General features: G+C 43.0%; 1 protein-coding gene across 1 annotated transcript; it reads left to right on the top strand.

Annotated features, from left to right (window-relative positions):
* The first annotated feature begins 381 nt into the window (after nucleotides 1–381).
* On the top strand, nucleotides 382–2012 carry LOC125516926. The gene is made up of 4 exons (XM_048682214.1): nucleotides 382–852; nucleotides 970–1505; nucleotides 1618–1673; nucleotides 1754–2012. The coding sequence occupies exons 1-4, from the start codon at nucleotides 731–733 to the stop codon at nucleotides 1787–1789; spliced, it is 750 nt and encodes a 249-aa protein (XP_048538171.1). The 5' UTR covers nucleotides 382–730; the 3' UTR covers nucleotides 1790–2012.
* The last annotated feature ends 23422 nt before the right edge of the window (nucleotides 2013–25434 follow it).

Here is a 25434-nt window from a genome sequence, read left to right as displayed (position 1 = left end):
CGGTGGCTTGCGACGGTGAACTGCGAGGAGGCGGCGACTTGCGGCGGCGGGGCGCGCAGGCGGTGGCGTGGGGTGGTGGGGTAGTGGGTGGCGGAGAGGGGCGGCGGTCAACCTGGCAATGGTTAACCGTTCCCCATGTCTCCGCGGGTAATTAATCTATCAGGGGACAGGGATATACCAATATTAATATCCACGGGGAAGCATTTGGGTGAAATACGTTACCCAGTGGGTAAATGGGGATGGGGACGGCATGACATTACCCATACCCGATACCCGGCTTAGCCGTAACCTATTAACACTACCGCCCATTGGAGTGGCTGGACAGCCCAACTGGCCCAAAAGCCCAATAATTTCTAACCTAAACCTAGCCACACGCCCACACCTCTCCCTCAGTTCTTTGCCTCCTCCACTCCCTAACCTAGCCCGCAGCCGCCTCTCTGCTCCTGACCCCAACCCCGAGCCCCGATCCAGAAATCACCACCGCAATCTCCGGCGCCGCCCTGCTCCACCACAACCGCCGGTCGGCTCCTCGCTTCTGCAACCTGGACCCGGCCCACCCCTCCATCTTCTCCTCGGTCCTCCCCAGCAGCATACAACGGTGCCCACATGAGCCTCCATTTGCCCGTCTCCTCCCACGGCCGGACCTGTGCGGGGTGGAGGACGGGCTGGTCGTGGGGCGGGGAGTGGGAGAGGAGGAGGACGCCCCCCCAAACCGAAGCCTCCATCCAGCATGTCCCCGTCCCTCACCGGCAGCGGCAAGCCTCCACCGAGTCCGTCATCGTCCATCACCGGCAAGCATCTTGCAAGTCCATCCTCATCACCATCCGTCGCCGGCCGGAACACAAATATTGGGTGAGAATCACTACTAAGCTTGCACTAGTTCATTACCTAGGTTTTTCTCTAGGAATATAGGCGGACGTATTAGTTTCTAATTCATAATCTGGTTAATTGTATCATGTCCAATGGTAGCATGTCCACACCACCAACAGATAGCGGTGGCCAAGATGTAGTTGCATATTCAGGGACAGGAAGTGTACCTCAAATGGATGCAATGGAGGAGGAGGAGGATGACTTCGACGAGTCCGCTGATTACCATGGGTTTGCAGATCCTATTTTTATTCCAGATGAAGAGGAAGATGGTGCTGGAGGGGATGAAGAGGAAGATGATGCTGAAGAGGAGGAAAATGTGGAAGTTGCATCCAAAAGAAAACTCACTTCGGTTGTGTGGGCTGAATTCAAGAGAGTGAAGGTTGCAGGAAAATGGAAGGCTAAGTGTGTTTATTGCAATAAGGAGCTTGGAGGAGCACCAAAGAATGGGACCAAACATCTTCATTACCACTTAGGCATTTGTGTTTTGAGAAAGATCAAGATCAAGACCACTGTTGCTTCAGAATCAGCATTCAGCACAAGTGATAGAGTTATAAGCGACCATCGTTGTAGTCTTACTCCAGAGACGTTAGAAGCTCTAATGTGCTCACAAGATTGGATAAGAAACAAATATAAAGGTGTGTGTTCTTAACACTTTGGTTCTTATTACAATCATGGTTCTCCTACATTCGTCTTGCCTTCTTTCTTTATATGTTCACTCATACATGCATACTAAATGTTTTCTTGTAGATGGCAACAATGGTAGTGCAACAAGCTTCTGGACTTGTCTCCAAGACAGTCAAGAGGTGAAGTAACTCCTCATTGCTACAATTGGCTAGTGCGCAATTTCTAAGTTTTTAATTCTGTGTGCTCTCTTGTCATGTAGGTGCTGCCCCCACCTGATCTGGAAAGTTATGCTTGAGTATTCATGAAGAATCAAGATGAAGCTGCCATGTGCCCATGTTAAAGTGTTAAACCATTTGGCTTGTTGCACTTCTTTTGATTGCAAAGACATTTGTTTAAATTCATGTGTGAACTTTGAATTGTAATGTTCTTCTCCTAAGTTTATGAACTACTATGTACCTCGAGTTTTAAGACTTATCATGTGGCTGAACCTTGAGACCTTGAGGTTTGAGACTTTATTATGTGGCTGAAACTTGACATTTGAGACTCGTTAAGGTGCTGAAATGTTGTTGTTTTAGATGAAATGTTGTTGTTTTAGATGAATACTATTGTTATGTTGAATTGTTGTGCAATTATACTGAAATGCAGTTGTTTCTACTGAAATGCTGCCTGTTTTACTGAAATGCAGCTGTTTCTACTGAAATGTTGCCTTTTTTTCGGGCAGAATCATGCTATAATTTTTGTGAAATGCATGTCACTTTACGTTGTGGGTTTCCCCGTGGGGATGAAAAGCCCGATGGGGATGGGGATGGGAAAGTTTCTCTCCCCGCGCACGGGGATGGGGATGGGGACGGCCATGAAGTTGGTGTCATGGGCACGGGTATGGGGGGGCAATACCCGCATGGGTATTCCCCATTGCCAGGCTGAGGTGGCGGCGGGGGGGTACTTATAGGGGGGTCGGGGCGAGGGCAACTTGGGGAAGGGGCGGCGCGGCGGCGTGGCGCAGGCGGACTCCGGCGAGTCCGTCTCACGCACGGGAGGAGAGGCGGCGGCGCTAGGCAGGCCGGCCTGCTCGGCTGGGCTTCGACCCAGTATGGTAGGAAACTTAAAAAAACAAATTTCGCCGGAAAAATCCTAGAAAATAAAATAAGAAACTAAAAGTACCAAAACGAATTTTCACCGTCTAAATAGAATATTTAGAACAAAGTGAACATTTTCTTGGCCCTAAAATGCAATTTTGAAAAATGCAATTTTTTAATTCAAATAAAATAGCCACAAAAATCCAAATAAAATTACTTATTTGATTTTAATAATTTCCGTCTAATATTTTATTTATTTTGGAGAAGTTATATTATCTCGTATCATATATTTTAATTAGAAATATTTTTGAAGAGGACAAATAATTAAAACCAAATGATCCTATTTTCAAAATTTGAGAAAACTCAACTATGAAAATAACGAAATTCCCAACTCTCTCCGTGGGTCCTTGAGTTGCTTAGAATTTCGAGGAAGCGCGAAATGAAATGCAGTAAAATATGATATGCATGAATGACATGTGTATAACATTCGAAATTGAAATTTGGGATGTTACAAAGTGGGAGCAATTAGCTAGAGTAGCTCCGTGCAAATCATTGTAGACATAATTTTTTTTGCAAAATACATACGGCTCTGAATGTGGCGGACCCGTTGACTAAATTCTCTCACAACCAAAACATGATCACTCTTTGGGTGTTAATCACATAGCGATGTGAACTAGATTATTGACTCTAGTAAACCCTTTGGGTGTTAGTCACATGGAGATGTGAACTAATCACATAAAGATGTGAACTATTGGTGTTAAATCACATGGCGATGTGAACTAGATTATTGACTCTAGTGCAAGTGGGAGACTGAAGGAAATATGCCCTAGAGGGAATAATAAAGTTGTATTAACCAGAAACTTAGTACATGTGTGAATACATAGACAAACGAAATGTTGCTAGTATGCCTCTACTTGACAAGCTTGTTGAATCAATAATGGTTATGTCTCCTAACCATAGACATGAGTTGTCATTTGATTAACGGGATCACATCATTAGAGAATGATGTGATTGACATGACCCATCCATTAGCTTAGCATGATGATCGTTTAATTTGTTGCTATTGCTTTCTCCAAAACGTATACATGTTCCTATGACTATGAGATCATGCAACTCCCGAATACCGTAGGAACACTTTGTGTGCTACCAAATGTCATAACGTAACTGGGTGCTTATAAAGGTTCTCTACATGTGTCTTCGATGGTGTTTGTTGAGTTGGCATAGATCGAGATTAGGATTTGTCACTCCGAGTATCGGAGAGGTATCTCTGTGCCCTCTCGGTAATGCACATCAATATAAGCCTTGCAAGCAATGTGACTAATGAGTTAGTTGCGGGATGATGCATTACGGAACGAGTAAAGAGACTTGCCGGTAACGAGATTGAACTAGGTATTTGCTACCTCTCGAGCACTGCATTGGTTTTCCCCGAAGAGGAAGGGTGATGCAGCAAAGTAGCGTAAGTATTTCCCTCAGTTTTTGAGAACCAAGGTATCAATCCAGTAGGAGGCTACGCGCCAGTCCCTCGCACCTACACAAAACAAATAAATCCTCGCAACGAACGCGATAAGGGGTTGTCAATCCCTACACGGTCACTTACAAGAGTGAGATCTGATAGATATGATAAGATGAGATTTTTGGTATTTTTATGATAAAGATGCAAAGTAAAATAAAAGCAAAGTAAATAACGAAGTATAGGAAGATTAATATGATGAAGATAGACCCGGGGGCCTTAGGATTCACTAGTGGCTTCTCTCAAGAGCATAAGTATTTTACGGTGGGTGAACAAATTACTATTGAGCAATTGACAGAATTGAGCATAGTTATGAGAATATCTAGGTATGATCATATGTATATAGGCATCACGTCAGAGACAAGTAGACCGACTCCTGCCTGCATCTACTACTATTACTCCACACATCGACCGCTATCCAGCATGCATCTAGAGTATTAAGTTCAAGAGAACAGAGTAACGCTTTAAGCAAGATGACATGATGTAGAGGGATAAACTCATGCAATATGATGAAAACCCCATCTTGTTATCCTCGATGGCAACAATACAATACGTGCCTTGCTGCCCCTACTGTCACTGGGAAAGGACACCGCAAGATTGAACCCAAAGCTAAGCACTTCTCCCATTGCAAGAAAGATCAATCTAGTAGGCCAAATCAAACTGATAATTCGAAGAGACTTGCAAAGATAACCAATCATACATAAAAGAATTCAGAGAAGATTCAAATATTGTTCATAGATAAACTTGATCATAAACCCACAATTCATCGGTCTCAACAAACACACCGCGAAAGAAGATTACATCGAATAGATCTCCACAAGAGAGGGGAGAACTTTGTATTGACATCCAAAAAAGAGAGAAGAAGCCATCTAGCTAATAACTATGGACCCGAAGGTCTGAGGTAAACTACTCATACTTCATCGGAGAGGCTATGGTGTTGATGTAGAAGCCCTCCGTAATCGATGCCCCCTCCGGAACAGGCCCCAAGATGGGATCTCGTAGATACAGAAAGTTACGGCAGTGGATTTAGGGTTTTGGCTCCGTATCTCATCGTTTGGGGCTACGTAGGTATATATAGGAGGAAGAAGTACGTCGGTGGAGCAACAGGGGGCCCACGAGGGTGTAGGGCGAGCCTGGGGGTAGGCGCACCCCCCTACCTCGTGGCCTCCCTGTTGGTTGCTTGACATATGGTCCAAGTCTCCTGGATCTTGTTCGTTCCAAAAATCACGTTCCTGAAGGTTTCATTCCGTTTGGACTCCATTTGATATTCCTTTTCTTCGAAATCCTAAAATAGGCAAAAAAATAGCAATACTGGGCTGGGCCTCCGGTTAATAGGTTAGTCCCAAAAATAATATAAAAGTGGATAATAAAGCCCAATAATGTCCAAAACAGAAGATAATATAGCATGGAGCAATCAAAAATTATAGATACGTTGGAGACGTATCAAGCATCCCCAAGCTTAATTCCTGCTCGTCCTCGAGTAGGTAAATGATAAAAACAGAAATTTTGATGTGGAATTCTACTAGGCATAATTTCAATGTAATTCTTCTTAATTGTAGTATGAATATTCAGATCTGAAAGATTCAAGACAAAAGTTCAATATTGACATAAAAATAATAATACTTCAAGCATACTAACTAAGAAATTATGTCTTCTCAAAATAACATGGCCAAAGAACGTTATCCCTACAAAATCATATAGTCTGGTTATGCTCTATCTTCACCACACAAAGTATTTAAATCATACACAACCCCGATGACAAGCCAAGCAATTGTTTCATACTTTTGAGATTCTCAAAACTTTTTCAATCTTCATGCAATACATGAGCGTGAGCCATGGACATAGCACTTTAGGTGGAATAGAATGGTGGTTGTGGAGAAGACAAAAAGGGGGAAGATAATCTCACATCAACTAGGCGTATCAACGGGCTATGGAGATGCCCATCAATAGATATCAATGTGAGTGAGTAGGGATTGCCATGCAACGGATGCACTAGAGCTATAAGTATATGAAAGCTCAAAAAGAAACTAAGTGGGTGTGCATCCAACTCGCTTGCTCACGAAGACCTAGGGCATTTTGAGGAAGCCCATCATTGGAATATGCAAGCCAAGTTCTATAATGAAAAATTCCCACTAGTATATGCAAGTGATAACATAGGAGACTCTCTATCATGAAGATCATGGTGATACTTTGAAGCAAAAGTGTGGTAAAAGGATAGTAGCATTGTCCCTTCTCTCTTTTTCTCTACTTTTTTTTATTTGGGCATTTTCTCTTTCTTTTTATGGCCTCCTTTTTTTTCGTCCAGAGTCTCATCCCGACTTGTGGGGGAATCATAGCCTCCATCATCCTTTCCTCACTGGGACAATGCTCTAATAATTATGATCATCACACTTTTATTTTCTTACAACTCAAGAATTACAAGTCGATACTTAGAACAAGATATGACTCTATATGAATGCCTCCGGCGGTGTACCGGGATATGCAATGACCCATGAGTTACATATATGAAAGAATTATGAACGGTGGCTTTGCCACAAATACAATGTCAACTACATGATCATGCAAATCAATATGACAATGATGGAGCGTGTCATAGTAAACGGAACGCTGGAAAGTTACATGGCAATATATCTCGGAATGGCTATGGAAATGTCATGATAGGTAGGTATGGTGGCTGTTTTGAGGAAGGTATATGGTGGGTGTATGATACCGGCGAAAGGTGCGCGGTATTAGAGAGGCTAGCAATGGTGGAAGGGTGAGAGTGCGTATAATCAATGGACTCAACATTAGTCATAAAGAACTCATATACTTATTGCAAAAATCTACAAGTTATCAAATCAAAGTATTACGCACATGCTCCTAGGGGGATAGATTGGTAGGAAAAGACCAGGATCATCCCCGACCGCCACTCATAAAGAAGACAATAAATAAATAAATCACGCTCCGACTTCATCACATAATGGTTCACCATACGTGCATGCTACGGGAATCACAAACTTTAATACAAGTATTTCTCAAATTCACAACTACTCAACTGGCACAACTTTAATATCACCATCTCCATATCTCAAAACAATTATCAAGTATCAAACTTCTCTTTGTATTCAACACACTTCATAAGAAAGTTTTTACTAATCTTGAATACCTAGCATATTAGGATTATTTAAGCAATTTACAATGCTATTTAAGACTCTCAAAATAATCTAAGTGAAGCATGAGATATCAAAAGTTTCTATAAAACAAATCCACCACCGTTCTCTAAAAAGATATAAGTGAAGTACTACAGCAAAACTATATACCTCAAAAGATATAAGTGAAGCACATAGAGTATTCTAATAATTTACGAATCATGTGTGTCTCTCTAAAAAGGTGTGTACAGCAAGGATGATTGTTGTAAACTAAAAAGCAAAGACTCAAAGCATACAAGACGCTCCAAGCAAAACACATATCATGTGGTAAATAAAAATATAGCTCCAAGTAAAGTTACCGATGAAAGTAGACGAAAGAGGGGATGCCTTCCAGGGCATCCCCAAGCTTTGGATTTTAGGTGTCCTTAGATTATCTTGGGGGTGCCATGGGCATCCTCAATCTTAGGCTCTTGCCACTCCTTGTTCCATAATCCATCAAATCTTTACCCAAAACTTGAAAACTTCACAACACAAAACTTAAAGTAGAAAATCTCGTGAACTCCGTTAGCGAAAGAAAACAAAACACCACTTCAAGGTGCTGTAATGAACTCATTATTTATTTATATTGGTGTTAAACCTACTATATTCCAACTTCTCTATGGTTTATAAACTATTTTACTAGCCATAGATTCATCAAAATAAGCAAACAACACACGAAAAACAGAATCTGTCAAAAACAGAACAGTCTGTAGTAATCTGTAGCTAGCGCAAGATCTGGAACCCCAAAAATCCTAAAATAAATTTCTGGACGTGAGGAATTTATCTATTAATCATATGAAAAAAATAATTAACTAAATATCACTTTCCAAATAAAAATGGCAGCAGTTCTCGTGAGCGCTAAAGTTTCTGTTTTCTACAGCAAGATTAGCAAGACTTTCCCCAAGTCTTCCCAATGGTTCTACTTGGCAAAAACACTAATTAAACACAAAAAACACAACCAAAACAGAGGCTAGATAAATTATTTATTACTAAACAGGAGCAAAAAGCAAGGAATAAAAAATAAATTTGGGTTGCCTCCCAACAAGCGCTATCGTTTAACGCCCCAAGCTAGGCATAAAAAGCAAGGATAAATCTAGGTATTGCCATCTTTGGTAGGCAATCCATAAGTGGCTCTCGTAATAGATTCATAAGGTAATTTAATTTTCTTTCTAGGAAAGTGTTCCATGTCTTTCCTTAACGGAAATTGGAATCTAATATTCCCTTCCTTCATATCAATAATTGCACCAATCGTTCAAAGGAAAGGTCTACCAAGAATAATAGGACATGAAGGATTGCAATCTATATCAAGAACGATAAAATCTACGGGCACATAATTCCTATTTGCAACAATAAGAACACCATTAATTCTTCCCATAGGTTTCTTAATAGTGGAATTCGCAAGGTGCAAGTTTAAAGAGCAATCATCAAAATCACGGAAACCTAACAAATCACACAAAGTTTTTGGAATCGTGGAAACACTAGCACCCAAATCACACAAAGCATAGCATTCATGATCTTTAATTTTAATTTTAATAGTTGGTTCCCACTCATCATAAAGTTTTCTAGGGATAGAAACTTCCAACTCAAGTTTTTCTTCATAAGATTGCATCAAAGCATCAATGATATGTTTAGTAAAAGCTTTATTTTGACTATAAGCATGAGGAGAATTTAGCACAGATTGCAACAAGGAAATAGAATCTATCAAAGATCAATTATCATAATTAAATTCCTTTAAATCCAACATAGTAGGTTCATTAATATTTAAAGTTTTGACTTCTTCAATCCCACTTTTAACAATTTTAGCATCAAGTCAAGATCTAAAGTTTCCGAATTTTTGGAACGCCTTCTAGGTAAGGGTGGATCATATTCAGTCCCATAATTATCAAGAGTTGTATTGCAAAACAAATAGTTAATAGGGGACACATCAATAACTTTTAGATCTTCATCTTTATTATCATGGAAACTAGAAGAACACGCTCTTATAAAGGAATCTTTCTTAGCACACATCCTAGTGGTTCATTCTTTGCACTCATCAATGCAAATTCTCATGGCTTTGAGAGACTCATTGATATCATGCTTAGGAGGAATAGATCTAAGTTTCAAAGAATCAACATCAAGATAAATTCTATCAACGTTCCTAGCCAACTCGTCAATCTTAAGCAATTTTTCTTCGATCAAAGCATTGAAATTCTTTTTTGAAGTAATAAATTCTTTAATATTAGATTCAAAATGAGAGGGCATATTATTATAATTTCCAGAAGAATTGTTGTAGGAATTACCATAATTATTAGAGGAATTGCTAGGATAAGGCCTAGGATTAAAGTTTCCTCTATATGCATTGTTACCAAAATTATTCCTACCAACAAAATTCACATCCATAGATTCATTATTATCCTCAATCAAAGTAGACAAAGGCATATCATTAGGATCAGAAGAAACACTTTTATTAGCAAATAATTTCATAAGTTCATCCATCTTTCCACTCAAAACATTAATTTTTTCTATCGCATGCACTTTCTTATTAGTAGATCTTTCAGTGTGCCATTGAGAATAATTAACCATAATATTATCTAGGATTTTAGTAGCTTCTCCTAAGCTGGTTTTCATAAAAGTGCCTCCCGCGGCCGAATCTAAAAGATTTCTAGAAGCAAAATTCAATCCGGCATAAAAAATTTGTATAATCATGCACAAATTTAAACCATGTGCTGGGCAATTACGTATCATTAATTTCATTCTCTCACAAGCTTGCGCAACATGTTCATGATCAAGTCGCTTAAAATTCATAATATCGTTTCTAAGATAGATGATCTTAGCGGGAGGAAAATACTTAGAGATAAAAGCATCTTTGCACTTATTCCAAGAATCAATACTATTTTTAGGAAAAGACAAAAACCAAGCTTTACCACGATCTCTAAGCGAAAAAGGGAATAGCTTCAATTTAACAATATCATTATTAACATCTTTCTTCTTTTGCATATCACGTAAATCAATGAAGCTATTCAGATGGGTAGCGGCATCTTCACTAGGAAGGCCAACGAATTGATCTTTCATGACAAGATTCAACAAAGCAGCATTGATTTCACAAGATTCAGTATCGGTAAGAGGATCAATCGGAGTGCTAAGGAAATCATTGTTGTTGGTATTGGTAAAGTCACACAACTTAGTATTATCTTGAGCCATCGTGACAAGCAAGCAATCCAACACACAAGCAAACAAGAGACGGGCAAAAAGAGGCAAATAGAGAAAGAGAGGGAGGACGGAGAGAGAGAGGGTGAATAAAACGGCAAGGGTGAAGTGGGAGAGAGGAAAACGAGAGGCAAATGGCAAATAATGTAATGCAGGAGATAAGGGTTTGTGATGGGTACTTGGTATGTCTTGACTTGCAACGGCGCCACAAGTGACTCGTTGTCGGGAGCCAAATCTTGACTTGTCTTGTGCGAACCTCCCCGGCAACGACGCCAGAAATCCTTCTTCCTACCTCTTGAGCACTTGCGTTGGTTTTCCCTTGAAGAGGAAAGGGTGGTGCAGCAAAGTAGCGTAAGTATTTCCCTCAGTTTTGAGAACCAAGGTATCAATCCAGTAGGAGGCTACGCGCCAGTCCCTCGCACCTACACAAAACAAATAAATCCTCGCAACCAACGAGATAAGGGGTTGTCAATCCCTACACGGTCACTTACAAGAGTGAGATCTGATAGATATGATAAAATAATATTTTTGGTATTTTCATGATAAAGATGCAAAGTAAAATAAAAGCAATGGAAATAACTAAGTATTGGAAGATTAATATGATGAAGATAGATCCGGGGTCACAGGTTTCACTAGTGGCTTCTCTCAAGAGCATAAGTATTTTACGGTGGGTGAACAAATTACTGTTGAGCAATTGACAGAATTGAGCATAGTTATGAGAATATCTAGGTATGATCATGTATATAGGCATCACATCCAAGACAAGTAGACCGACTCCTGCCTGCATCTACTACTATTACTCCACACATCGACCGCTATCCAGCATGCATCTAGAGTATTAAGTTCAAGAGAACAGAGTAACGCTTTAAGCAAGATGACATGATGTAGAGGGATAAACTCATGCAATATGATGAAAACCCTATCTTGTTATCCTCGATAGCAACAATACAATACGTGCCTTGATGCCCCTACTGTCACTGAGAAAGGACATCGCAAGATTGAACCCAAAGCTAAGCACTTCTCCCATTGCAAGAAAGATCAATCTAGTAGGCCAAACCAAACTAATAATTCGAAGAGACTTGCAAAGATAACCAATCATACATAAAAGAATTCAGATAAGATTCAAATATTGTTCATAGATAAACTTGATCATAAACCCACAATTCATCAATCTCAACAAACACACCGCAAAAGAAGATTACATCGAATAGATCTCCACAAGAGAGGGGGAGAACTTTGTATTGAGATCCAAAAAGAGAGAAGAAGCCATATAGATAATAACTATGGACCCGAAGGTCTGAGTTAAACTACTCACACTTCATCGGAGAGGCTATCGTGTTGATGTAGAAGCCCTCCGTGATCGATGCCCCCTCTGGCGGAGCTCCGGAACAGGCCCCAAGATGGGATCTCGTAGATACAGAAAGTTACGGCGGTGGAATTAGGGTTTTGGCTCCGTATCTGATCGTTTGGGGGTACGTAGGTATATATAGGAGGAAGAAGTACGTCGGTGGAGCAACAGGGGCCCCACGAGGGTGGAGGGCGCGCCTGGGGGGTAGGTGCGCCCCCCTACCTCGTGGCCTCCCTGTTGGTTGCTTGACGTAGGGTCCAAGTCACCTGGATCTTGTTCGTTCCAAAAATCATGTTCCCGAAGGTTTCATTCCGTTTGGACTCCATTTGATATTCCTTTTCTTTGAAACCCTAAAATAGGCAAAAAAAACATCAATTCTGGGTTGGGCCTCCGGTTAATAGGTTAGTCCCAAAAATAATATAAAAGTGGATAATAAAGCCCAATAATGTCCAAAACAGAAGATAATATAGCATGGAGCAATCAAAAATTATTGATACGTTGGAGACGTATCAGTATTGAGATACCGACGATAAAATCTTGGGCAAGTAACATACTGATGACAAAGGGCACAATGTATATCGTTATGCGGTTTGATCGATAAAGATCTTCGAAGAATATGTGGGAGCCAATATGAACATCCAGGTTCCGGTATTGGTAATGACGGGAGACGTGTCTCGGTCATGTGTACATAGTTCTCGAACCCGTAGGGTCCGCACGCTTAATGTTCAGTGACGATCGGTATTATGAATTTATGTGTTTTGATGAACCGAAGGTTGTTCGGAGTCCCGGATGTAATCACGGGCACGACGAGGAGTCTCGAAATGGTCAAGACATAAAGATCGATATATTGGAAGCCTATGTTTAGACCTCGGAAAGGTATCTGAGTGAGTTCGGGCATATACCGGGGTACAGGGGGGTTACCGGAACTCCCCGGGGAGTATATGGGCCCTAATGGGCTTTAGTGGAGAGAGAGAGAAAGAGAGAGAGAGGCAGCCAGGGCAGGCCGCGCGCGCCCTCCCCCTCTAGTCTGAATTGGACTAGGAAGGGGGCGCCCCCCTTTTCTTCCTCCCTCTCTCCCCCTTCCTTCTCTCCTAGTCCAACTAGGGAAGGGGGGAATCCTACTCCCGGAGGGAGTAGGACTCCTCCAGGGCGCGCCATAGAGGGCCGGCCCTCCCCCCTCCTCCACTCCTTTATATATGGGGGAGGGGGGCACCCCATAGACACACAAGTTGATCATTGATCTCTTAGCCATGTGCGGTGCCCCCCTCCACCATAATCCACCTTGGTCATATCGTAGTCATGCTTAGGCAAAGCCCTGTTCCGGTAGCATCATCATCATCGTCATCACGTCATCATGCTGACGAAGCTCTCCCTCGACACTCTGCTGGATCGTGAGTTCGTGGGATGTCACCAAGCCGAACATGGGCAGATCGCGGAGGTGCCGTACTTTTGGTACTAGGATCGGTCGATCGTGAAGACGTACGACTACATCAACCGTGTTGTCATAACACTTCTGTTGGAAATATGCCGTAGTGGCAATAATAAAGTGGTTAGTATTATATTTCCGTGTTCATGATAATTGTCTATTGTTCATGCTATAATTACATTAACCAAAAACCGTAATACATGTGTGAATACATAGATCGTAATATGTCCCTAGTAAGCCTGTAGTTGACTAGCTCGTTGATCAACAGATGGTCATGGTTTCCTGACCATGGACATTGGATGTCATTGATAATGGATCACATCATTAGGAGAATGATGTGATGGACAAGACCCAATCCGAAGCGTAGCACAAGATCATGTAGTTCGTTTGCTAAAGCTTTTCTAATGTCAAGTATCATTTCTGTCGACCATGAGATTGTGCAACTCCTGGATACCGTAGGAATTCTTTGGGTGTACCAAATGTCACAACATAACTGGGTGGCTATAAAGGTGCACTACAGGTATCTCCAAAAGTATCTGTTGGGTTGGCACAAATCGAGACTGGGATTTGTCACTCCGTATGACGGAGAGGTATCTCTAGGCCCACTTGGTAATGCATCATCATAACAAGCTCAATGCGACTAAGGAATTAGCCATGGGATCATGCGTTACGGAACGAGTAAAGAGACTTGCCGGTAACGAGATTGAACGAGGTATAGAGATACCGACGATTGAATCTCGTGCAAGTAACATGCCGATAGACAAAGGGAATTATATACGGGATTGATTAAATCCTCGACATCGTGGTTCATCCAATGGTATCATCGTGGAACATGTGGGAGCCAACATGGGTATCCATATCCCGCTGTTGGTTATTGGCCGGAGAGATGTCTCGGTCATGTCTGCATGGTTCCCGAACCCGTAGGGTCTACACACTTGAGGTTCGATGACGCTAGGGTTATAGGGAAAGTATGTATGTGGTTACCGAATGTTGTTCGGAGTCCCGGATGAGATCCCGGACGTAACGAGGAGTTCCGGAATGGTCCTGAGGTAAAGAATGATATATAGGAAGTGAGGATTTGGACAGCGGAAGTGTTCCGGGCATCACCGGTAATGTACCGGGACCACTGGAAGGGTTCCGGGGGTCCACCGGGAGGGGCCACCGGCCCCGGAGGCTTGCGTGGGCCAAGAGTGGGAAGGGACCAGCCCCTGAGTGGGCTGGTGCGCCTCCCACCAAGGCCCAAGGCGCAGCAAAGGGGAGAGGGGGAAACCCTAGGCGCAGATGGGCCTAAGGACCACCCTAGGGCGCCCCCCCTCTCCCCCCCCCTCTCCACCTCCTCGTCTTTCATAGTGCTTGGCGAAGCCCTGCTGGAGAACCATGCTGCTCCACCACCACCACGCTGTCGTGCTACCGCTGGAGTTGTCTTTCCCAACCTCTCCCTCCTCCTTGCTGGATCAAGGTGCAGGAGACGTCGCCGGGCTGCACGTGTGTTGAACACGGAGGCGCCGTTGTTCGGCGCTTAGATCGGAATCGACCATGATCTGAATCGTTGCATGTACGACTCCACCAACCACGTTCTTGTAACGCTTCCGCTTAGCGATATTCAAGGGTATGAAGATGCACTCCCCCTTCTCGTTGCTGGTTTCTCCATAGATTATCTTGGTGACACGTAGGAAAATTTTGAATTATTGCTATGTTCCCCAAAAGTGGCATCATGAGCTAGGTCTATGCGTAGATTCTATGCACGAGTAGAACACAAAGTAGTTCTGGGCGATGATTTGTTCGATTTGCTTACTGTTACTAGTCTTATCTTGATTCGTTGGCATTGTGGGATGAAGCGGCCCGGACCGACCTTACACATACGCTTACGTGAGACTGGTTCCACCGACTGACATGCACTTGATGCATAAGGTGGCTGGCGGGTGTCTGTCTCTCCCACTTTAGTGGGGTCGGATTCGATGAAAAGGGTCCTTATGAAGGGTAAATAACAATTGGCATATCACCGTTGTGGTTTTGCGTAGGTAAGAAACGTTGTTGCTAGAAACCCATAGCAGCCACGTAAAACATGCAACAACAATTGGAGGACATCTAACTTGTTTTTGCAGGGTATGCTATGTGATGTGATATGGCCAAAAGGATGTGATAAATGATATATGTGATGTATAAGATTGATCATGTTCTTGTAATAGGAATCATGACTTGCATATCGATGAGTATGACAACCGGCAGGAGCCATAGGATTTGTCTTAATTTATTGTATGACATGTGTGTCAATGAAAACGCCATGTAATTACTTTAGTTTATTGCTAACCGTTAGCCATAGTAGTAGAAGTAATAGTTGTCGAGAAAACTTCATGAAGATACAATGATGGAGATCATGGTGTCATGCCGGTGACGATGGTGTTCATGTCGCGCCTTGAAGATGGAGATCAAAGGCTCAAGATGATATTGGCCATATCATGTCACTTTATGATTTGCATGTGATGTTTTTCATGTTTACATCTTATTTGCTTAGAACGACGGTAGTATAAATAAGATGATCCCTCACTAAAATTTCAAGAAAGTGTTCCCCCTAACTGTGCACCGTTGCGAAGGTTCGTTGTTTCGAAGCACCACGTGATGATCGGGTGTGATAGATTCTAACGTTCGCATACAACGGGTGTAAGCCAGATTTACACATGCAAAACACTTAGGTTGACTTGACGAGCCTAGCATGTACAGACATGGCCTCGGAACATGAGAGACTGAAAGGTCGAACATGAGTCGTATAGTAGATACGATCAACATGGAGATGTTCACCGTTGATGACTAGTACGTCTCACGTGATGATCGGACACGGCCTAGTCGATTCGGATCATGTATCACTTAGATGACTAGAGGGATGTCTATCTGAGTGGGAGTTCATTAAATAATTTATTAGATGAACTTAATTATCATGAACTTAGTCTAAAATGTCTTTACAATATGTCTTGTAGATCAAATGGCCCACGCTAATGTTGCCCTCAACTTCAACGCGTTCCTAGAGAAAACCAAGCTGAAAGACGATGGTAGCAACTATACGGATTGGGTCCGTAACTTGAGGATCATCCTCATAGCTTCCAAGAAAGCATATGTCCCTAAAGCACCGCTAGGTGACGCACCCATTTTCCCAGCAACTCAAGACGTTATGAACGCTTGGCAGTCGTGTAGTGATGATTACTCCCTGGTTCAGTGCGGCATGCTTTACAGCTTAGAACCGGGCCTCCAAAAGCATTTTGAGCCGCACGGAGCATATGAGATATTCCAAGAGCTGAAAATGGTTTTCCAAGCTCATGCCCGGGTCGAGAGATATGAAGTCTCCGATAAGTCCTACAGTTGTAATATGGAGGAAAATAGTTCTGTCAGTGAGCATATACTCAAAACGTCTGGGTTGCACAACTGCTTGTCTCAACTGGGAGTTAATCTTCCAGATGACTCGGTCATTGACAGGATCCTCCAGTCGCTTCCACCTAGCTATAAGAGCTTTGTGATGAACTACAATATGCAAGGGATGGAGAAGTCCATTCCTGAGTTATATTCAATGCTGAAATCAGCGGAGGTGGAAATCAAAAAGGAACATCAAGTGTTGATGGTGAATAAAACCACTAGTTTCAAGAAAGGCAAGGGTAAAAAGAACTTTAAGAAGGACATCAAGGGATTTGCCGTGCCCGGTAAATCAGTTGCCGGGAAGAAGCCAAAGAATGGACCCAAGCCCGAGACTCAGTGCTTTTATTGCAAGGGAAATGGTCATTGGAAGCGGAACTGCCCCAAGTACTTAGCAGATAAGAAGGCCGGCAACGCCAAAGGTATATGTGATATACATGTTATTGATGTGTACCTTACCAGCGCTCATAGTAGCTCCTGGGTATTTGATACCAGTGCGGTTGCTCATATTTGTAACTCAAAGCAGGAGCTGCGGAATAAGCGGAGACTGGCGAAGGACGAGGTGACGATGCGCCTCGGGAATGGTTCCAAGGTCGATGTGATCGCCGTTGGCACGCTCCCTCTACATCTACCTACGGGATTAGTTTTAAACCTCAATAATTGTTATTTAGTACCAGCTTTGAGCATGAACATTGTATCTGGATCTTGTTTAATGCGAGATGGCTACTCATTTAAATCCGAAAATAATGGTTTTTCCATCTTTATGTGAGATATGTTTTATGGTCATGCCCCGCTGGAAAATGGTTTATTTTTGTTTAATCTCAAACGTGATGTTACACATATTCATAGTGTGAATGCCAAAAGATGTAAGGTTGATAATGATAGTCCTACATACTTGTGGCACTGCCGCATTGGTCACATTGGTGTCAAACGCATGAAGAAACTCCATGTAGATGGACTTTTGGAGTCTCTTGATTATGAATCATTTGACACGTGCGAACCATGCCTCATGGGAAAAATAACTAAGACTCCGTTCTCCGGAACAATGGAGCGAGTAACCAACTTATTGGAAATCAGAGATACTGATGTGTGCGGTCCAATGAGTGTTGAGGCTCGCGGTGGCTATCGTTATGTTCTCACCCTCACTGATGACTTAAGTAGATATGGGTATGTCTACTTAATGAAACACAAGTTTGAGACCTTTGAAAAGTTCAAGGAATTTCAGAGTGAGGTAGAGAATCAACGTGACAAGAAAATAAAGTTCTTACGATCAGATCCTGGAGGAGAATACTAGAGTCATGAGTTTGGCACGCACTTAAGGAAATGTGGAATTGTTTCACAACTCACGCCGCCTGGAACACTTCAGTGAAATGGTGTGTCCGAACGTCGTAATCGCACTCTATTGGATATGGTGCGATTTATGATGTCTCTTACCAATCTACCATAGTCATTTTGGGGTTATGCTTTAGAGACTGTCGCATTCACTTTAAATAGGGCTCCGTAGAAATCCGCTGAGACGACACCATATGTATTATGGTTTGGAAAGAAACATAAGTTGTCGTTTCTGGAAGTTTGGGGATGCGATGCTTATGTCAAGAAACTTCAACCTGAAAAGCTCGAACCCAAGTCAGAAAAATGCGTCTTCATAGGATACCCTAAGGAAACTATCGGGTATACCTTCTACCTCAAATCCGAAGGCAATATCTTTGTTGCCAAGAATGGATCCTTTCTAGAGAAAGAGTTTCTCTCGAAAGAAGTAAGTGGGAGGAAAGTAGAACTTGATGAGGTATTGCCTGATACGTCTCCAACGTATATATAATTTTTGATTGTTCCATGCTATTATATTATCTGTTTTGGATGTTTAATGGGCTTTATTATACACTTTTACTAGTATTATTTTTGGGACTAACCTACTAACCAAAGGTCCAGTGCAAATTGCTGTTTTTTTTGCCTATTTCAGTGTTTCACAGAAAAGGAATATCAAATGGAATCCAAACGGAATGAAACCTTCGGGAGAGCGATTTTTGGAACAAACGCAATCCAGGAGACTTGGAGTGGACGTCAAGGAAGCATCGAGGAGGCCACGAGGCAGGGAGGCGCGCCCCCCACCCTCGTGGGCCCCTCGTGGCTCCCCTGGCCGACTTCTTTCGCCTATATATACTCATATACCCCGAAAACATCGGAGAGCACCACGAAACCCTATTTCCACCGCCACAATCTTCTGTACCCAAGAGATCCCATCCTGGGGCCTTTTTCGGAGCTCCGCCGGAGGGGGAATCGATCACGGAGGGCTTCTACATCAACACCATAGCCTCTCCGATGATGTGTGAGTAGTTTACCACAGACATTCGGGTCCATAGTTATTAGCTAGATGGCTTCTTCTCTCTCTTTGGATCTCAATACAAAGTTCTCCTCGATCTTCTTGGAGATCTATTCGATGTAATTCTTTTTGCGGTCTGTTTGTCGAGATCCGATGAATTGTGGGTTTATGATCAAGATTATCTATGAACAATATTTGGTTCTTCCCTAAATTCTTTTATGTATGATTTGTTATCTTTGCAAGTCTCTTCAAATTATCAGTTTGGTTTGGCCTACTAGATTGATCTTTCTTGCAATGAGAGAAGTGCTTAGCTTTGGGTTCAATCTTGCGGTGTCCTTTCCTAGTGACAGCAGGGGCAGCAAGGCACGTATTGTATTGTTGCCATCGAGGATAAAAAGATGGGGTTTATATCATATTGATTGAGTTTATCCCTCTACATCATGTCATCTTGCCTAATGCGTTACTCTGTTCTTATGAACTTAATACTCTAGATGCATGCTGGATAGCGGTCGATGTATGAAGTAATAGTAGTAGATGCTGAATCGTTTCGGTCTACTTGTCGTGGACATGATGCCTATATACATGATCATGCCTAGATATTCTCATAATTATGCACTTTTCTATCAATTGCTCAACAGTAATTTGTTTACCCACCGTAATACTTATGCTATCTTGAGAGAAGCCACTAGTGAAACCTATGGCCCCGGGGTCTATTTTCCATCATATAAGTTTCCAATCTATTTTACTTTGCAATCTTTACTTTTAATCTATATCATAAAAATACCAAAAATATTTATCTTATTATCTCTATCATATCTCACTTTTGCAAGTGGTCGTGAAGGGATTGACAACCCTTTATCGCATTGGTTGCAAGGTTCTTATTTCTTTGTGTAGGTGCGAGGCGACTTGTGTGTAGTCTCCTACTAGATTGATACCTTGGTTCTCAAAACTCAGGAAAATACTTAAGCTACTTTGCTGAATCACCCTTTCCTCTTCAAGGGAAAACCAACGCAGTGCTCAAGAGGTAGCACCGCCTCTTGAACCGGAAAGTAGCGTAGCTTAGGAAGATGTTTCTGTGGTGCCTGCACCGACTAGAGAGGAAGTTAATGATGATGATCATGAAACTTCGGATCAAGTTGCTACTGGACTTCGTAGGTCCACGAGGACACGTTCTGCACCAGAGTGGTACGGCAACCCTCTACTGGAAATCATGTTGTTAGATAACGGTGAACCTTCGAACTATGAAGAAGCGATGGCGGGCCCGGATTCCAACAAATGGCTTGAAGCCATGAAATCCCAGATAGGATCCATGTATGAAAACGAAGTATGGACTTTGACAGACTTGCCCGATGATCGGCAAGCCATAGAAAATTAATGGATCTTTAAGAAGAAGACTGACGCGGATGGTAACATGGCCATCTATAAGGCTCGGCTTGTCGCTAAGGGTTATCGACGAGTTCAAGGGGTTGACTACGATGAGACTTTCTCACCCGTAGCGAAGCTGAAGTCTGTCCGAATCATGTTAGCAATTGTTGCATTCTATAATTATGAGATATGGTAAATGGACGTCAAAACGGCATTCCTTAATGGTTTCCTTAAGGAAGAATTGTATATGATGCAGCCGGAAGGTTTTGTCGATCCTAAGAATGCTGACAAGGTATGCAAGCTACAGCGCTCAATCTATGGGCTGGTGCAAGCATCTCGAAGTTGGAACATTCTCTTTGATGAGATGATCAAAGCGTTTGGGTTTACGCAGACTTATGGAGAAGCTTGTGTTTACAAGAAAGTGAGTGGGAGCTCTGTAGCATTTCTCATATTATATGTGGATGACATACTATTGATGGGAAATGATATAGAATTTTTGGAAAGCATAAAGGCCTACTTGAATAAGTGTTTTTCAATGAAGGATCTTGGAGAAGCTGCATACATATTAGGCATCAAGATTTATAGAGATAGATCGAGATGCCTCATTGGTCTTTCATAAAGCACATACCTTGACAAGATATGGAAGAAGTTCAATATGGATCAATCCAAGAAAGGATTCTTGCCTGTATTGCAAGGTGTGAAATTGAGCACGGATCAATGCCTGACCTCGGCAGAAGATAGAGAAAAGATGAGTGTCATCCCCTATGGCTCAGCCATAGGGTCTATTATGTATGCCAGGTTGTGTACCAGACCTGATGTGAACCTTGCCGTAAGTAGGGAGGTACCAAAGTAATCCCGTCATGGAACACTGGACAGCGGTCAAGAATATCCTAAAGTATGTGAAAAGGACTAAGGATATGTTTCTCATTTATGGAGGTGATGAAGAGCTCGTCGTAAAGGGTTACATCGATGCTAGCTTTGACACGGATTTGGATGACTCCAAATCACAAACCGGATACGTGTACATTTTGAATGGTGGGGCAGTCAGCTGGTGCAGTTGCAAGAAAAGCGTCATGGCAGGATCTACATGTGAAGCGGAATACGTAGGAGCCTCGGAGGCAGAACAGGAAGCAGTCTAGATGAAGGAGTTCATCACCGACCTAGGAGTTATTCCCAATGTGTCGGGCCCAATGAATCTCTTCTGTGACAACACTGGAGCTATTGCCCTTGCCAAGGAGCCCAGGTTTCACAAGAAGACCGGGCATATCAAGCATCGCTTCAACTCCATTCATGAATATATTCAGGATGGAGACATAGATATTTGTAAAGTGCATACGGATCTGAATGTCGCAGATCCGTTGACTAAACCTCTTCCACGAGCAAAACATGATCAACACTAGAACTCTATGGGTGTTCAATTCATCACAATGTAACTAGATTATTGACTCTAGTGCAAGTGGAAGACTGTTGGAAATATGCCCTAGAGGCAATAATAAAGTGGTTATTATTATATTTCCGTGTTCATGATAATTGTCTATTATTCATACTATAATTGTATTAACCGGAAACCGTACTACATGTGTGAATACATAGATCGTAATATGTCCCTAGTAAGCCTCTAGTTGACTAGCTCGTTGATCAATAGATGGTCATGGTTTCCTGACCATGGACATTGGATGTCATTGATAACGGGATCACATCATTAGGAGAATGATGTGATGGACAAGACCCAATCCGAAGCGTAGCACAAGATCGTGTAGTTCGTTTGCTAAATCTTCTCTAATGTCAAGTATCATTTCCGTCAACCATGAGACTTTGCAACTCCCGGATACCGTAGGAATGCTTTGGGTGTACCAAACGTCACAACGTAACTGGGTGGCTATAAAGGTGCACTACAGGTATCTCCAAAAGTATCTATTGGGTTGGCACAAATCGAGACTGGGATTTGTCACTCCGTATGACGAAGATGTATCTCTGGGCCCACTCGGTAATGCATCATCATAACGAGCTCAATGTGACTAAGGAGTTAGCCATGGGATCATGCGTTATGGAACGAGTAAAGAGACTTGCCGGAACGAGATTGAACAAGGTATAGAGATACCGGGCAAGTAACATGCTGATAGACAAAGGGAATTGTATACGGGATTGATTGAATCCTCGACATTGTAGTTCATCCGATGAGATCATCGTGGAACATGTGGGAGCCAACATGGGTATCCAGATCCCTCTGTTGGTTATTGGCTGGAGAGATGTCTGGGTCATGTCTGCATGGTTCCCGAACCCGTAGGGTCTACACACTTAAGGTTCGATGATGCTAGGGTTATAGGAAAAGAATGTACGTGGTTACCGAATGTTGTTCGAAGTCCTCGATGTCAAGAGGAGTTTCGGAATGGTCCGTAGGTAAAGAATGATATATAGGAAGTGAGGATTTGGACACCGAAAGTGTTCCGGGCATCACCGGTAACGTATCGGGACCACCATAAGGGTTCCAGGGGTCCACCGGGAGGGGCCACCAGCCCCAGAGGCTTGTGTGGGCCAAGAGTGGGAATGGACCAGCCCCTGAGTGGGTTGGTGTGCCTCCCACCAAAGGCAAGGCGCAGCAAAGGGGAGAGGGAGGAAACCCTAGGCACAGATGGGCCTAAGGCCCACCCTAGGACGCCCCCCCTCTCCCCCTCTTGGCCGCCCCCCTCCATCCCATCTTGGGTTGCCGCCACCCTAGGAAGGGAACCCTAGAGGGGGCGCAGCCCCCTCCCCTCCTCCTATATATAGTGGGGGTTTTGGGGCTGCCATACAGGAAAGTCTCTCTCTCTCGGCGCAGCCCTACCTCTCCACCTCCTCGTCTTTCGTAGTGCTTGGCGAAGCCCTACTGGAGAACCAAGCTGCTCCACCACCACCACGCCGTCGTGCTGCTGCTGGAATTGTCTTCCCCAACCTCTCCCTCGTCCTTGCTGGATCAAGGCGCGGGAGACGTCACCGGGCTGCACATGTGTTGAACGCGGAGGCGACGTTGTTCGGCGCTTAGATCGGAATCGACCGTGATCTGAATCGCTGCGTGTACGACTCCACCAACCACGTTCTTGTAACGCTTCCACTTAGCGATCTTCAAGGGTATGAAGATGCACTCCCCCTTCTCGTTGCTGGTTTCTCCACAGATTGATCTTGGTGACACGTAGAAATTTTTTAAATTATTGCTATGTTCCCCAACAGCTTCCCCTTACGGTCTATGAGGGTACGTGGACAACACTCTTCCCCTCTCGTTGCTATACATCACCATGATCTTGCGTGTGCGTAGGAATTTTTTTTTTTGAAATTACTGTGTTCCCCAACAGCTAGAATATATGGTACTTGTGAGTGGATGGAAGAACCTCCTAGTGAGTTGGTTGCCCTCCTTTCATCTTATCTGATACTTAATAAAGAGGGGTTCCAATTTCAAAAAGTAAAAAGATTAAAGGGTACTTACGTTAGTTTTTCTAGTAATTTAGCTACCATAGTGCAAGCCCCCACAAATCCTAGTAGTTGAGGCAACAACGTACCCAAACCATCCCGTTCTGATTAGTGTATTATTACATACCAGCAGGCACCAGAGCGGAGTGAATAACGAAAATTTTTGTCATGGTACCATCACATTTTTGACAACTTTAAATATATTTCATACATTGGGGGATGTTGGTACGTACTCCCTCCAGTCCTTTTTACTTTGCACATTGAATTTGTCAAAAGTCAAACTTTACTAAGTTTGACCAAATTTATATTAGAAATTATTAGCATCTATAATATCTAATAAATATAATACTCCCTCCATTCCACAATGTAGTGCTTTCTCTATCCACGTGCTTGAACTTTGACCGTAAATTTAACTACCGAGATCGATTGCGGCGGGAGCAAAAATTATATCAGTGAATTCGTATTCGAAAGAAGTTTTCAATTATATAATTTTTTCTTCCGCCGCAGTTGGTCTCGTTGGTTAAATTTGTGGTCAAAGTTGAACCTCGGGAAGCGCGGGCGCACTATATTTTGGAATGGAGAGAGTATGAAAATATATTCCAAGATGAATCTAATGATATTGGTATTGTTATGTGAATGTCTATAATATTTTATATAAACTTGGTCAAATTTAGATGAGATTAACTTCGGACAAACCTAATATGCAGAGTAAAAACAACCGGAGGGAGTAAGTATGTAGCCTGTCTATTGCCAGCTTTACAAATCAGTATATAAAGGGAAATAATCCCCACCTTCAGAGAAACATCTGCGTACCATTGTTGATTTAGCTATTCCATTGCGGCGTTCCTTAGGCATTGTGATTTTCTTACTTTGCTAATTTCCCTTGCTAGCATTAATCGGCATCCTTGTGTATTCCGTGTGAGGGCTGCAGAGATACATGTCTCCGCTATCTATGAAGATTTTTTTTCCAGCAGATAATATGCTTATTCCTAATGAATGGATGTACAGAAACTAATTTGAGACTGAAATTCAAAATCAGTAGAAATCAAGGATTCTAGTCCTTTTTCATTTGCCAACACAAACAATCTAAAAAAATTAACACGGAAAAAATGCAAAGAGGAAAAATAGGGCACCTTCTGTGCGAAAATTTGAAGGATTAATGGATTGTGTGCCTAGCCACAAACATACACGCAAATGAGCCGCCTTGGCCTTGATTGTCTATGCGCTGAACATAGGGAGCAGCGTCTCCATGGCCTTCCTTGTTGTGCACAAGTAGAGATGAGTCGGGCCTGCACACAACAGCATGCACGCACACATCAAATCGAGAAGAAGAAGACGAAGAGAAGGGGATGCACTCACGCATCAAATGCTCTTCTTGGAGGGGATCCTGCTGGCTTGACCTGCAGTTGGAAGGAGGGGCTAGGGTTTCGGGCGGCGGTTGAGGTCGGACGCGGCGGCTAGGTCCTTTGCTGCTCGCTGCAGGCAACCATGGTGGCGGCGCGAAACAGGGCTCCTCTGCAGCGACTGGAGAAGAGACAGGATGGGGGAGGAAGAACGCGGTCGCGGGCTACGTCGCCGCCGTCAAGGCCATGGACCAGAGGGTGATCTGCGGCGCCACCGCCAGATCGGTCATCATGGCCGCGGGCAAGGGAGGCGACGGTGACGTCTTGAGTAGGAGGATGAGGGCAAGGGCGTG

The sequence above is a fragment of the Triticum urartu genome, chromosome 1 (genome assembly GCF_003073215.2).
Source record: "Triticum urartu cultivar G1812 chromosome 1, Tu2.1, whole genome shotgun sequence".
Taxonomy (NCBI): domain Eukaryota; kingdom Viridiplantae; phylum Streptophyta; class Magnoliopsida; order Poales; family Poaceae; genus Triticum; species Triticum urartu.
This window is presented reverse-complemented; position numbering and strand designations above follow the sequence as displayed.